Below are 12,389 nucleotides of genomic sequence, written 5' to 3'. Positions count from 1 at the left end.
ACACGAGCCGTTTTGAAATGATTCCTAAAGACATGTTTCATGATTATGAGTGTACAGTATGCTACTGTGATGAACAATACATTTGACCTCATCTGAATGATCTAAAAGCACTATCCGTCTTGTGCTTACAAACAGGTTATCACTTACCATTTCTCTCCAATACTATGTGACCCAGGTTTGACACCGAGTTTGTTTTTGGTTAAAAGATTTCAGTTTAGGTCATCTTTCAAGAAGTAAGTGTTGAGGAATGCGCTTTTGTTTTGACTGTTTGAAATACCAGCGCATGCTTTTGCGTGATTATATCCAGATTAGGTTGCTATGAGGTCTTCGTGTATCAACACTCACCAGAGTTTTGGCACATGCAACAGGTTTTTGTATGCATTTTATCTCTTTTCACACTGAGCTGAGAAATTGTTCTTCAAAATGTAATGACCTGACACCACCTCTTTTGCTGTTTTATGCCTCCGCTACGGCGACAGTCGTGGCCGGAAGCATTATGTTTTCATTATGTTGTCCGTCCGATCCATTCTTGTGAACGCGATATCTCAGGAACGCCGCGGGGTAATTTCTTCAAAATTTGGCACAAAAGTCCACCTAGACTCAAGGATGAACTGATTAGAGTTTTGTGATCAAAGGTCAATTTTCAAGGTCACTTGACCTCACGTCCATCCCATTCTCATGATATCTCAGGAACTCCTTGAGCGAAGGTCTTCAAATTTGGCATAAATGTCTAGGAATCGAGGATGAAGGACTTCGATTTTGGTGGTCAAATGTCAAGGTCACTGTGACCTCACAAAATACATTTTAGGCCATGACTCAAGAATTGACTAATGACAAATTGCAAGCCAACAAACAAACTTAAAAACATGTCATTTTTAGTTTTGAGCCTGGTAGAGTCATGCTGAAATCCGTTCAGGTATCAAATGACCAGTAGGGAGCCATGATGGGGAGGCTGATGGGAAGTTGGTTCCATCGTGTCAGAGTAGGGGAGAAGCCTCAGGTCGGTGCCCCAGTGTAATTAAATATTTCTTTATATCCGTGGGCTCTGGCTCTAGAGGAATGTCTACTATGTGGACTGGGGCTTAGGCTCAATAGCTGCATTATTAAGTGGCCAATGGAGCACTGTGTGATGGACGAGCTCAGGGGGTCATAATGTGGAATACAGGCCTCACAAGAGACCTTGTGTTTCCTCCCTAGATGTGCACAGGAGCGGAAAGCAAGATGAGAAAGAGAAGCACAATGACCTGCCTCAGTGGAAAGTGTGATTGGGTTCTTTACCTCTGTGTTTGATGATGATGTTTTTCCTTGGTTCCTCTTCATAGGATTCTGCGATGTACTGCTTGTCCTTCATTGTGATTAAATGTAATCTACGCCTGATGTAGTGTAGATGTGAAACCATTTATCCCCTGCTATAAGACAAAAAAAATATCATTTGTTTTAGTCCTGTGTATTGCTAAGTGACAATCATTTGGTGAGTTTGTCATTAGGCAGTTTTTGCATTGACCTACTGGGGAGGTTGAAGCCTTGAACGAGCCAACTGGTTCAACAACTCTCAGCATTCGTTGCCACTGCTTTTCCGATGACTTCTTCTCTCCCTCCTTAACCTTATCTCCCAGCGGACCCTCATTTTCAGTTTTTCCTTTTTCATCTCTTCACTAGCTGCTGCTCTGATTATTTTACTCTGTGATAACTTCACGTTACTTCATTAATCATCTCCTCAAGCTGCACTCCACATGTCAGACATCAAGGGAGATGTCGCAGTGATCAGTAGCGTGTTTGCACTGTATCATAAGCTGTCAACATGGTATCTCATCACCCCCAGAACCAAAGTGTTGCTGTCTGACCATGTTACAGTTCAGTTGCTATGATTAAAGACTTAAAAGTTTTATGATTTTAAAGCCAAGTCAAGTATCAAATCAAACTGTGATCTCAACAGAAGTGAGAAACAAGAGCTGAGATCATATTTACATAGTTATTTAGATTATAATATATGGCATTGCCACAAATGTTATGCGATAATGTACAGAAACTATTTGTTTTAACCTAAAATTAGTGATACTTTTAGTTTTTTGCTCACTCATATGACATGTAGTAATCCATTTGGAGTAACTCTAGTTGTGTTGCAGACTGATAACTGGCTAAATAAAGGAATGCCACATTATTATTGTGGTGGAATAATTGATACACAAGTTATCTTTGGAAGGAAGAGGTCCGGAGCTGATGATGTCTTACAAAAGAAGGTTTATTGAAGCTTGATCAAGGAGAATTGTCAGGTCTCCACAATAGATGCTCTCTGCGTGAAGGCCTCACAACTCTGCCCTTCCTCCCCGGTGCTCAGTGTCTTACCCCTTATCATGTTATGACTTACTTCGTTCCTCTGGTATCTCTGACCCTGGTTGCTCTAGCGACTGGCTCTACGGTCTCCACTACAGGCACAGCTGTACAGATAACGGTGGCTCCTCTAGACAGGACTCCAAAACAAGAATGTCAACAGAGGGACACTCTGACAAACACTCTGACCTTTCTACCAATAAGAGAGGAATTGATGGAAAATTCCATCACAATTATTGCTTACATACCGTACATATATTATACACTCCTTACCTGTTTATTAAAAAAATGCAGAGTAGAACAACATTTCAGTTCAGCCACATTCTTTAATTACATAATGTCTGAGTTTCTTTGATTTGAACTGAACTCAAAAGAAGCTTTGGTGTCTCAAATGAGAGTTTTCATTTTTGGATGGCTGACGCACATGATTTGTCAAGCCTCCAGAATCCTTTTAGCGTGTTGTCCTTGGGTGAGTGTTATAATTGGATGGATAACAGATGTGACTGGAGGCAAAAGGCAGCTATGTTTTAAAAAGCTCATTTGGGTTTTGAACTCTGAGTGTTTAAGGGAGCTCGGATGAAAGGAAGGACTTGGCTTTCAAAAGATCCTCATAGACCCAGACTCGTTTTATTTTGAACACATGGTTTGAAAATGATGCAAAAACAAGGCTATATCAATGCCATGTAAGTCATTGTTGGGTTAATGAAAATGGAAACATGCAAATTCTGTTTTATTCAATGTGAAAAATGACACTTTCAACAATAATTCCTTGTCTCCTCCTGGTGTTTTAGTCATTTCAACAGCCATTAACTCTACCCCATGCATTTTCCCACTGTGAACATTTACAGCTATTAGCAGTAGTGCATGATTGTTGTTTTTAGGGGTTGTACAGTGTCTTAAATCAAAGTTAAACCACACTTCGAGGTGGCAAAACACACAAAACAAAAATTGCATTAGGAACTTTTCCTTGTAAAACCTTGCTCAGTTGTGACAACTTAATTTGTCACATATTCAAAAGATGATTTTCTTATATCAAGAATTTGTGAAACGTCATTTAAAGGATCGCTGCAATTTGGTTGTGATTAAAGTTGGATACTTACTGTCTGCTGCTCGCTGATCGAAGATCCTTTCATAAAGTAAAGTAATAAAGCTTTTTAGACATTTAGGATTAATGTGAAGTTGATGGAAGTCAAAAAAAAATCTGATATAAATCATACAACACCAAGTTTTATAGTAAGTCAGATTTAATACCACTGCTTTGTTACAGTCTTTAGTGAAGAGGACGACGTACCACTGTTCACTGCTCCATTGTTAGTGCTGTTATGTTAAGCTAATGGAGTCTGTATCTGTTGTATAGGAGCACAAAGCTGATCTCTATTCTACGGCTATTATTCACCGTGCTTTATGCACTCCCTTTTACTATTGGTGCCTTGCCACTGCACGGGCACCATCCTATCTGAGAAGGCCTTGTAAACAGCAGTCACTGTGTTTTCCAACCCATGAATAGACTGTAGAGGCCTTTGTTCCGGGGTGGCGTTGCAAGTCTAGCCAGTGCAGCGGTTCATTCCAGTGACAGCTTCTTTCTGAAGATAACAGTGTGTTCCAGCTCAAGCGGAGAGGGGGCAGCTTTAAAATAGCCCAGTAATCACAGACCCAGACGGTGAAAAGTGTTAGACGTGCCCTCAACAACAGCTCTAATAACACGCTGCAAAATTCAACCTGTAAGGCAAACTGTTTGAATATTTACCTTGTAAGAGTGTCCTTGTTACCAAGACGCTAAACCAATCTCGGACATATAAATATAGCAGAATATCATTTCAGGTTGTTGTTTTTTTTCTCAAGAGATAGGGTCATGGAGTAGGCAGTATGTCATCTATGTAGTTTGACTCATTTAACACAGCCTCTTTAGTTCAGTGATGAAAGCATGAATTCATCTGATCTTTCATAAACTCTTTAGAATCATATGTTGCATCAGGCTGCTGACAATGATCCGTGTGGATTCAGCTGTTTAGTTTGGCTTCCTTAACGGCCCAGATGACTTTGAATTCTTGTTAATTGTGATCCAGCCTGGAAATCAAAACCGCATGTGAGCCGTCCCTAACTCGCTGTCCCCGTATGAACCTCCTGGCCAGGTGCCAGCCTCTGCTTCTCAGGTGTCTTTTGTGCCATGCAAATGAGACTGCCATGGCAACCGTGTCTACTTACTGTCAGAGCGCGGTCTGATTTGTCAAGAGATCCTCAGCCCACCTGGTTGAGAGAGAGTCTGTGAAATGCTTCTTTTGAAGTAGGACAGATGGGAGTCAAATTAGTAAAAACATGCGTTCATCTCTTAAGGGTGATTAATAGGCGATCTTCAAACTGTAATCAGAAATTGGAATATAAACATAATAATCTGTTTAGCAACACGATTGCATTTTGCTGATACAAAGTTCAGTAATGTTTTCATATTTTTTTAAAAATATTTTCTAGGGATAGACGCTAATATTTTTAAGCACTGGCCCCACCAAGGCCACCAAGCTCCTAAATGTGGTGGCCAAAAGTACATTTTTTGTGGCCAAATTGTAAACGTATGTGAAAACAATACAGAAAAGGTAATTTAATGCATCTTAACACAGCCTTCCCTAACTGTGCCATTAACAGAATGGATGGAAATGTAATTATTTATTTAAACTGAAAACTCAAGCTCTTTTTCTGTCACAGTCTTGTAGTTTACACACTACAAAAGATACAGTCCATCCTTTTAACATAAAAACACATCGGCTGCTAACAGTAACGGCCACTATAAAGCATTAATGCCGATCTCCCGATCGCGTCCTTAAAGATAACTCTTCATTTCAACTTCACAAATCAGCCGTTCTTCGTCCATTGCATCTCTTTCAAAGCGAGCGACAGGAATGAATAGAAACAGGGCGTCAGACAAAAGTTCTGTCGCGATGTGCAGCACTGCGTCACACGCGGCCAATACAAAACAAGCAATCTAACTGATTTTGTCTCTGACGTTTACTCCGAGCATTCAGTAAGGACACCATAAACAGAGACCTGATACAACTTTGTGGCCACAGGGGGCCACCTACAGTGGAAGAAACAGCAAAAGTGTCTGTCTGGTAACACTTTCTTTTGTCATGATGCTGCAATACTGACTATACAGATATACAGTTTGCACCATTTTCCAAAATGTCAGCTAATGTTGGCTTGATGTGTAAGCTGTGTAATGTGTGTGTGTATATGTGTAATATGCACTGTACAGTATAATCCTCCACACTACTATCTTGTGTATTAGTTGCTTCACTTCTTCTTGGTGAGTCTAAGAACAATCATTCCAAGGGCAACACGGTGCCTCCCTGACTAGAATGTGCAGTTACACATTATCTTCCATATCTGAAGTGATCTTTTTGTTATTCCATGGTTTTGCATTTTCATATCTCTTCTCGGATGGCCCAAAAATGCTGATGTTTCTCATATTTCTGGCTTGTGGATGGAGATTTTTTGATAAGCGTCAGTGTTGACACGAGGATTAAGTTGTATTATATCAGGGGAAAGAAAGTTATTAATGTTATGCCCATGCGGGTGGTCCTTGAGGTCATTGGCAAGCTCCAGTGTTTCTGCATGAATCCCATAGTTGCTCCACACTTACTACAGCATTGGTTGCACTGGATTTTATTTGTTTCCCTAGCGCTGTATTAAACATATCCACAAATGCTTGCATGCATTCATAATCGAAAACCTGCACACTTCTCACATGATCATATTTGTCATTACAGCTTTTGCTAGAACTCCTCCTAGTGTTCACATTTCTCTCTTAACAACCGCAACTCTGATAATATTTCCTTTAGGGATAGCTGATCCTTAGACGGTTTACTCTGTGGTGTTCGCAGTCTGTGAATACTACAATATGAGTTTTCTCTCAGGCCGCATAGCCAAGCACAACAAGGGACTGATCCACTGGAGGAAGTGCGAGCATGTCACCATCAGAGCACGAGAAAAGACCCGGACAGGAACACCTTGCATGGCCTTCCTCTGACAGCCCACATGGAAACAATGGCTTTGGCAGCCTCTCAGTGGTTGAGGGCTTTTTCCTTGTTTTCAGATATATTATCTCTAGCCAAGTGGTGTTTTCTCATTCTCATAAAGTTTATTATGCTTTCACATTGTGTTCAGGGTGCGATTGCGATTATTGTGTTTGCTTTTGTAAAAGTGAAACAAGTCAGGGGCGTGTATCACATTATAGTTTAATATTTAATCCACTTCAGTTCATGTTCAGGAAGGGATCTTTGTATCTTTGTCTCTTCACTCTGTACAATAGTTCAAGCTCAGTGAACTTTGGCCTGTGAATCTCAGTCTCAACTCGTCAGCGTCATGACCACTCATGTTCAAATTATACACGGAGGCAGTGGTGGATGAAGTACCTGAAAGCCACACTTGAGTAAAAGTACAGATATCTAACCAGAAAATGACTTAAGTAGAAGATAAAGTCACCTATTAGGTGAATATTACTTAGGTAAAAGTCTTAAAGTGTCTGATATTTACTTTACTTAAGTATCAAAAGTAATTTTCTGATATTAAATGTACTTAAGTATTGAAAGTAAGTAAAGTACAAGTAAATATTGTAAATAAAAAATTCAGCATTATGAGATTTATGAAGTTTATTCCTCTCAACATGTACACCACCTTAAAAATGGAAGCTACATTACACTTGAAGAAAAACAAGGTCTCCACAACTTAAAGGGTTTAAAGAACAAACTCCAGTTTGTCCTTCCCTTGTAGTTGCAAGTAACATGATCTGACATGCAGCCTGCCTGGACTTGAGCGGAAATCAAAACTTAACGACGGCTTTGTGAACACTTTGCTCTCACATGCCCGTCACGTAAATGATGTAACTTGCAAGCTAGAACCACTGATTCGCCAAACCTGCTTGCTTGCAATAGTAACTAAGTAAAGAAGATGCTTAAGGGAAATGTATCGGAGTAAAAGTACACATTTATTTAGGTAATGTAGTGGAGTAAAAGTGAAAGTTGACAGAAGTATAAAAACTCAATCAAAGTACAGATACTCCCAAAAAGTACTCTTAACCAAGTATTATTCCTTTGTTACATTACACCACTGCATGGAGGGATTAGTGGACGGGCTGTTGTTGTCTGGTTTAGTAGTTTAGCTGAAAAATGTTACAAGCTACAGTCTAAAATAGAAGCTTACTGTGGCACTGGATATCACGTGTTGGTAAATGAGCTATAATGTTCAATGATGTGAAACTAATTTCTTACTCCCTTCTATGGTTTTGTCATCAGCGGTTGCATCTCAGCTTGCTTCTGTCATTATTTTGCTTGAGAATGACTTCTCTAAATTAATTTTTCTCCACACTCCCAGTATCTAGTAACTGGTTGAATTTATCACGAGAGCAACTTGAGGTTTCATTTTAGTAGAAGGGCTTGAGCAAATATTTTCTCTCAGTCCTCTCCTTGATTGCTGTTTCAATAAATTCAGCTCCTCTAACTTTCGGTAATTGTTTAATATGCAGGGGAGCCACTCAGACAAGGTGGGAGTCAACAGCTGAATATGAAATTGATTTGAGAGCCTCAAAGGTGTCTGGCAGTTTGATTAAGACCTTGTGTTGGTGTGTTGATGATTAAGCTCCATGGCCTTGAGACGTCTCTTTCACATATTCACTGATACATTTCAGCAGTCAGGTCTCAGTGTAATGTCATAGTTTCATTGAAAAAAAAAAAGACAAATAGCCAGAACGGCGCTACAAGATTGCGACTGACCAAGTCGTAAATTTTCCTCCCCGTGTGAGTAACATTTAGTATGCGTTCCTCATTTTTCATGCCATTTCTCCAGTGTTATTAAATCCTGGAGTCAGGACAATTGTTTTTGAAAGCAAGGCTCACCACAAAGCTTGTGATATGATGGCAGTGAGTATGCTAATGCAGGAACTTGTCAGTCAAAGCCTCTCATGCTCGAGGGTCCCACTCATTTATAATAGATGATATAAAACTGATGATTATGTTTTACGGTGTGCTGTAGGCGCAAAAATGTACAACCGCTGAGCCTTGACATGAGTGGTTGCTATAGTAAAAACTACTGTCGCTGTATTTTCAGTACGTGATTCGTGATATGTCATTCCCCTACGGTGACTGATTGTTCTGCTTTGAGTCAGTACATTTTACCATAAGCAAACATAGTTCGTGATTTTGCACAGCTTTTGCACAGCTCTGGGAACTTATAATGGGCTTTCATCACTATTTTGTGACCTTTAATAGACAAAGCAGTTTCAGTTCATTGAAAAAAATGATTCATTGCTACTGAAAATAATCATCAGTTCCAGCCCTGTAGGACATTTCTGGTAGGATTAGATGGAGGCGAGGAGAGAGAGAAGGTTTCTAGTTGAGCTCATGGTCCTCTGATCTCTCAGCTGCTCTACCAGTTCTCCCATATCAAGTGAGAGCAATAAAACCCCATTTCTCCTAAATCCGTTTGGGGGAAGTGGTGGTTCTGTGCTATAGTCTATCATCTGCCGCGAATGAAGCTCACAGAGAAATTATTCTCGCTGCGAATTGGATGACCTTAGTTTCTGGTCTCCTACCCTTCAACACACCGGTTCATTACATCCAGCTGTCGCCCTCTTTATGACATTTTCTGGTTTCTAGTGCTTCTATTAGCCCCTCTGTGTGACCCAAGACAGATCTGATCACTCACTTCATCTATTTGTCATGGTTGTGGCTGTCTGTTTGAGTAAAAATACTTTCTCAAAGAAAAGATTAGAAAGAAAATACCGCCTGCCTGCCTGTATTGTATCTGTCGATCTGTTCCACCCTGCAACCTCAGGCCAGCACTTCCAAGTATTAACAGCAGCTGTCTAAATGGATTCACAAAACACATCCAAACATCCCTCCTCTCAGGGGAATTTGCTTACTGAATGTATCACCTGATGTAACATTGGTTTCCAGAGAAAGGTGTGGTAGATTTTTCACAAAACAAACCTGAACAAAAACGCAAAATGTAGCGTGGAATCCAGTTGGTATCGTAGTGTTTTTGTTCTGCGAGATGAGAAGCAGAGTAAAAGATCAACAGAGGTGAAAGTGACCCGGACACTTCCCTCTTTCTGATATGACATAATGGCAAATGTGGGAAAGCGGAAGCAGAGGTTCACTGCCGGGGTTAAAAAAGCAACACAGGAGCACGTTGCCCCTGAGAAGTACAAAGGTTTGAGTATCCAGCCTCACACACATTCCAGCAGTCAGGACACATGATAGAACTGTGAGCTTCGATGATCTGTAAACATGTGGTGGTGTTGAAGAGTCAAACACAGATCAGTGGGAATAGAAGTGAAGGTACTGTAATGCTGATGTGTAAGACTAAAATGATGTCATCAGACATGAGGTGAAAAGTCAGAGGCACCTTAGTTAGTTATTCAAAAAAGTTACAGTTTATAAGCTTGTTACTAATCTTGTAAGACAAGCTCATTAGATCATTGGGATGTCACAATTTTCCCACCAGTTAACAACACCCGTGTTACAGACTACACTAGACATTTTACAAGAAGAGATGACGCTCAATATGCTGTATGTAGAGCGCTTACTTTGACCTTTAACGTTGGATGGCTGTGCGTCTTGCCTCTCCTGTCGAGTTTTCTCTGCTGCGCCTCGCACACCGGCTGTGAGCGCTCCGTCCACCGCACGGCGATTGCCTCCTTAATGTTATGGTTCCCTTATAGCAATGGGTTTAAATTTTGCTTTTCGCTTTGATGCCAAATCCTCCGCCATCGTCTTGTCGGACAACTCTCTCTCATCCCGTGTGTGTGAAATCTGACTTTTACTCACAGAGTAGTAGTCACTTTCAGTTTGTAGCATCCGTCGTTCGACTAATGTATTGATAACATGGCACTGATATGCGAAAATGAACTAAATGGTTGCTATTTCTATGTAAAAGCAAAACGACAGAAGGGGCAGTGGGCAAGTGATGTTATCGGTGTATGCCTGAACTGCGAACCTTTACCAAGGTACAAAAAAAATGGCTTAAAGAATATACAAGCAACTTTTTTCTCTGTATCGTACAAATGTTATGAACCTTTATTGTTGTACAACAATAGCAACAAAAGCATGATTGTTATTGCACCAACTGATACAACTCCACAATACCTAATAATTGCAATGGAAGCACAATGTAATGCCCCTGTTGGTTTGTGTTATCTTTATGTCCATTTTTCTGTTCTGACTTGTTTAAAAGGTAATACCTCCATGCTCGAACACAATGCAATTTGTTACCCGCTTAGATTTAGTCAGCCGTAGAGGAAATACATCACTTTCTTTAAGAGACATGAGATGTGTCCAGCACAGTGTAAAAATGCTCAGCAATTTCTTCTTTGACAGGAACAATATAACCAAGTGTTTATGTTCTTTAAACCAGCAGAGTGGCAAAATGTTGCTGGAATAGAACAGAAACTCATTGCACACAGTGTACAGTATATAAGATTATTACGCACAATTTGGCAGGATAAATATGAAAGCCAAATCCACGTCTACAGGGTTTGTCTGCTCATGGTTAAGCTGCGTCTTCTCATAGGAAATGTTATCATCTGTTGCTGTTGGCTCCAACAGTGAAATGTCCATTGTTAATGGATGCCTTTGTTTCTGCCGCCCACAGAAGGAAGCTCTTACTTTTGTTTGACTATAATATTTATCATCTTGTGACCTGAAGCGTCCACTTATCCTATCTAGACTTTTCTAACTAAATCAAAAACATCAGGCCGGAGCTACAAATTTCGCAGAAACCTCATATTCTGTAATTTAATGCTGCTGTTAAATCTTATCTGGTGTGTTTTATTGTTTTTGTTTCCACAGTGACGAATAAGAAACCCTCCCACGTATCCATCACTAAGGTGAAGCAGTTCCAGGGATCTTCTGCCTTCGTAAAAAGGTCACAGTGGACAATCGACCAGCTACGGCAGGTCAACGGCATCGACCCGAGCAAAGTATGTAATTTCTAGTCCCCTTCAACCCACTCCTATTTATGTAGTCATTTTGTAGCCAAGGGATTTTGGGGGTTATTGCTGATACAAAATAACTAGTTGTGTCCAGGCAGCAGCCTCTGGTTCTGAGAAGTGAAGCCAATGCAGATGTGCATTAAACTTGCATTCTTTCTTAATAGCCAGCAGGGGGCGACTCCTCTGGTTGCAAAAAGAAGTCTGATTGTATAGAAGTCTATGAGAAAATGATCCTACTTCTCACTTGATTTAGTACCTCAGTAAACATTGTAAACATGAGTTTATGGTCTCAATCACCAGTTTCAAGTCTTCTTCAATACAGCATGATGTTCATTTAGTAAATTATGGTCCCATTTAGAATCAAATAGATGATAAAGCAGGGTATGCTTTAGGTCGTGGCTAGCGTTTGTTTGTACTTAGCTCCACCCTCTCGTGTCATTTCTGGTTCCAAAAAAAAAACGAGATGGCGAAATGCTGAACTCGAGGCTTCAAAACCGTTGACTACGTCCACTTCTTATATACAGTCTATTGCCCTCATAGTTTAGACGTTTCTTTTCCCTGACTTCACCCACTCACTTCTCACTCACGTCTCCCTCTTACTGTTATTTCTTGCAAGGACTGTGCAGAGTTTGACCTGATGTTCGAGAATGCCTTTGACCAGTGGGTTGCTGGTTCAGCAGGGGAGAAGTGCACCTTCATCCAGATTCTTCACCACACCTGCCAGCGCTACAGCTCAGCACGGAAACCAGAGTTCGTCAACTGTCAGTCCAAACTGCTAGGGGGTAAGACAGTTTTAAAAACAAAACAAAAAAAACACTGCTAACTTTCCTTGTTAATATTTCTGTTCAGAACACAGTGGCTCTGCTATGCCAGACTCGCTGCCATCATACTGTGCTGTAAGCCAGTTTGAATCTGATTATGTATGATGACAACCAGCATCTGGTGTGTATGAAAATGCATGCTTATTCCTCGCACACGGCATCTGTTGAGCGCTCCGCTGAAGTGAGGTCAATGAGGATGTCCAACCCAATGCATCAGCTGTGACTCAAAGCATCTGACACAGATCAACTGGTTTAAA

The 12,389-nt window shown here is 40.6% G+C and overlaps 1 protein-coding gene across 2 annotated transcripts in view; it reads left to right on the top strand.

Annotated features, from left to right (window-relative positions):
* The window catches only part of stxbp6 (syntaxin binding protein 6 (amisyn)), a 72,460-nt gene that overhangs the window by 45,496 nt on the left and 14,575 nt on the right, over positions 1–12,389 (top strand). For both annotated transcript variants that reach the window (XM_074661611.1, XM_074661612.1), the window contains exons 3-4: positions 11,169–11,299; positions 11,928–12,093. In XM_074661611.1, the coding sequence (XP_074517712.1) occupies positions 11,169–11,299; positions 11,928–12,093 (297 nt within the window). The remainder of the gene's footprint in view (positions 1–11,168; positions 11,300–11,927; positions 12,094–12,389) is intronic.

The sequence above is a fragment of the Sebastes fasciatus genome, chromosome 15, assembly GCF_043250625.1.
Source record: "Sebastes fasciatus isolate fSebFas1 chromosome 15, fSebFas1.pri, whole genome shotgun sequence".
Classification (NCBI taxonomy): Eukaryota; Metazoa; Chordata; class Actinopteri; order Perciformes; family Sebastidae; genus Sebastes; species Sebastes fasciatus.
The sequence above is the reverse complement of the archived record's forward strand: the minus strand, read 5'-3'. Positions and strand labels throughout refer to the sequence as shown.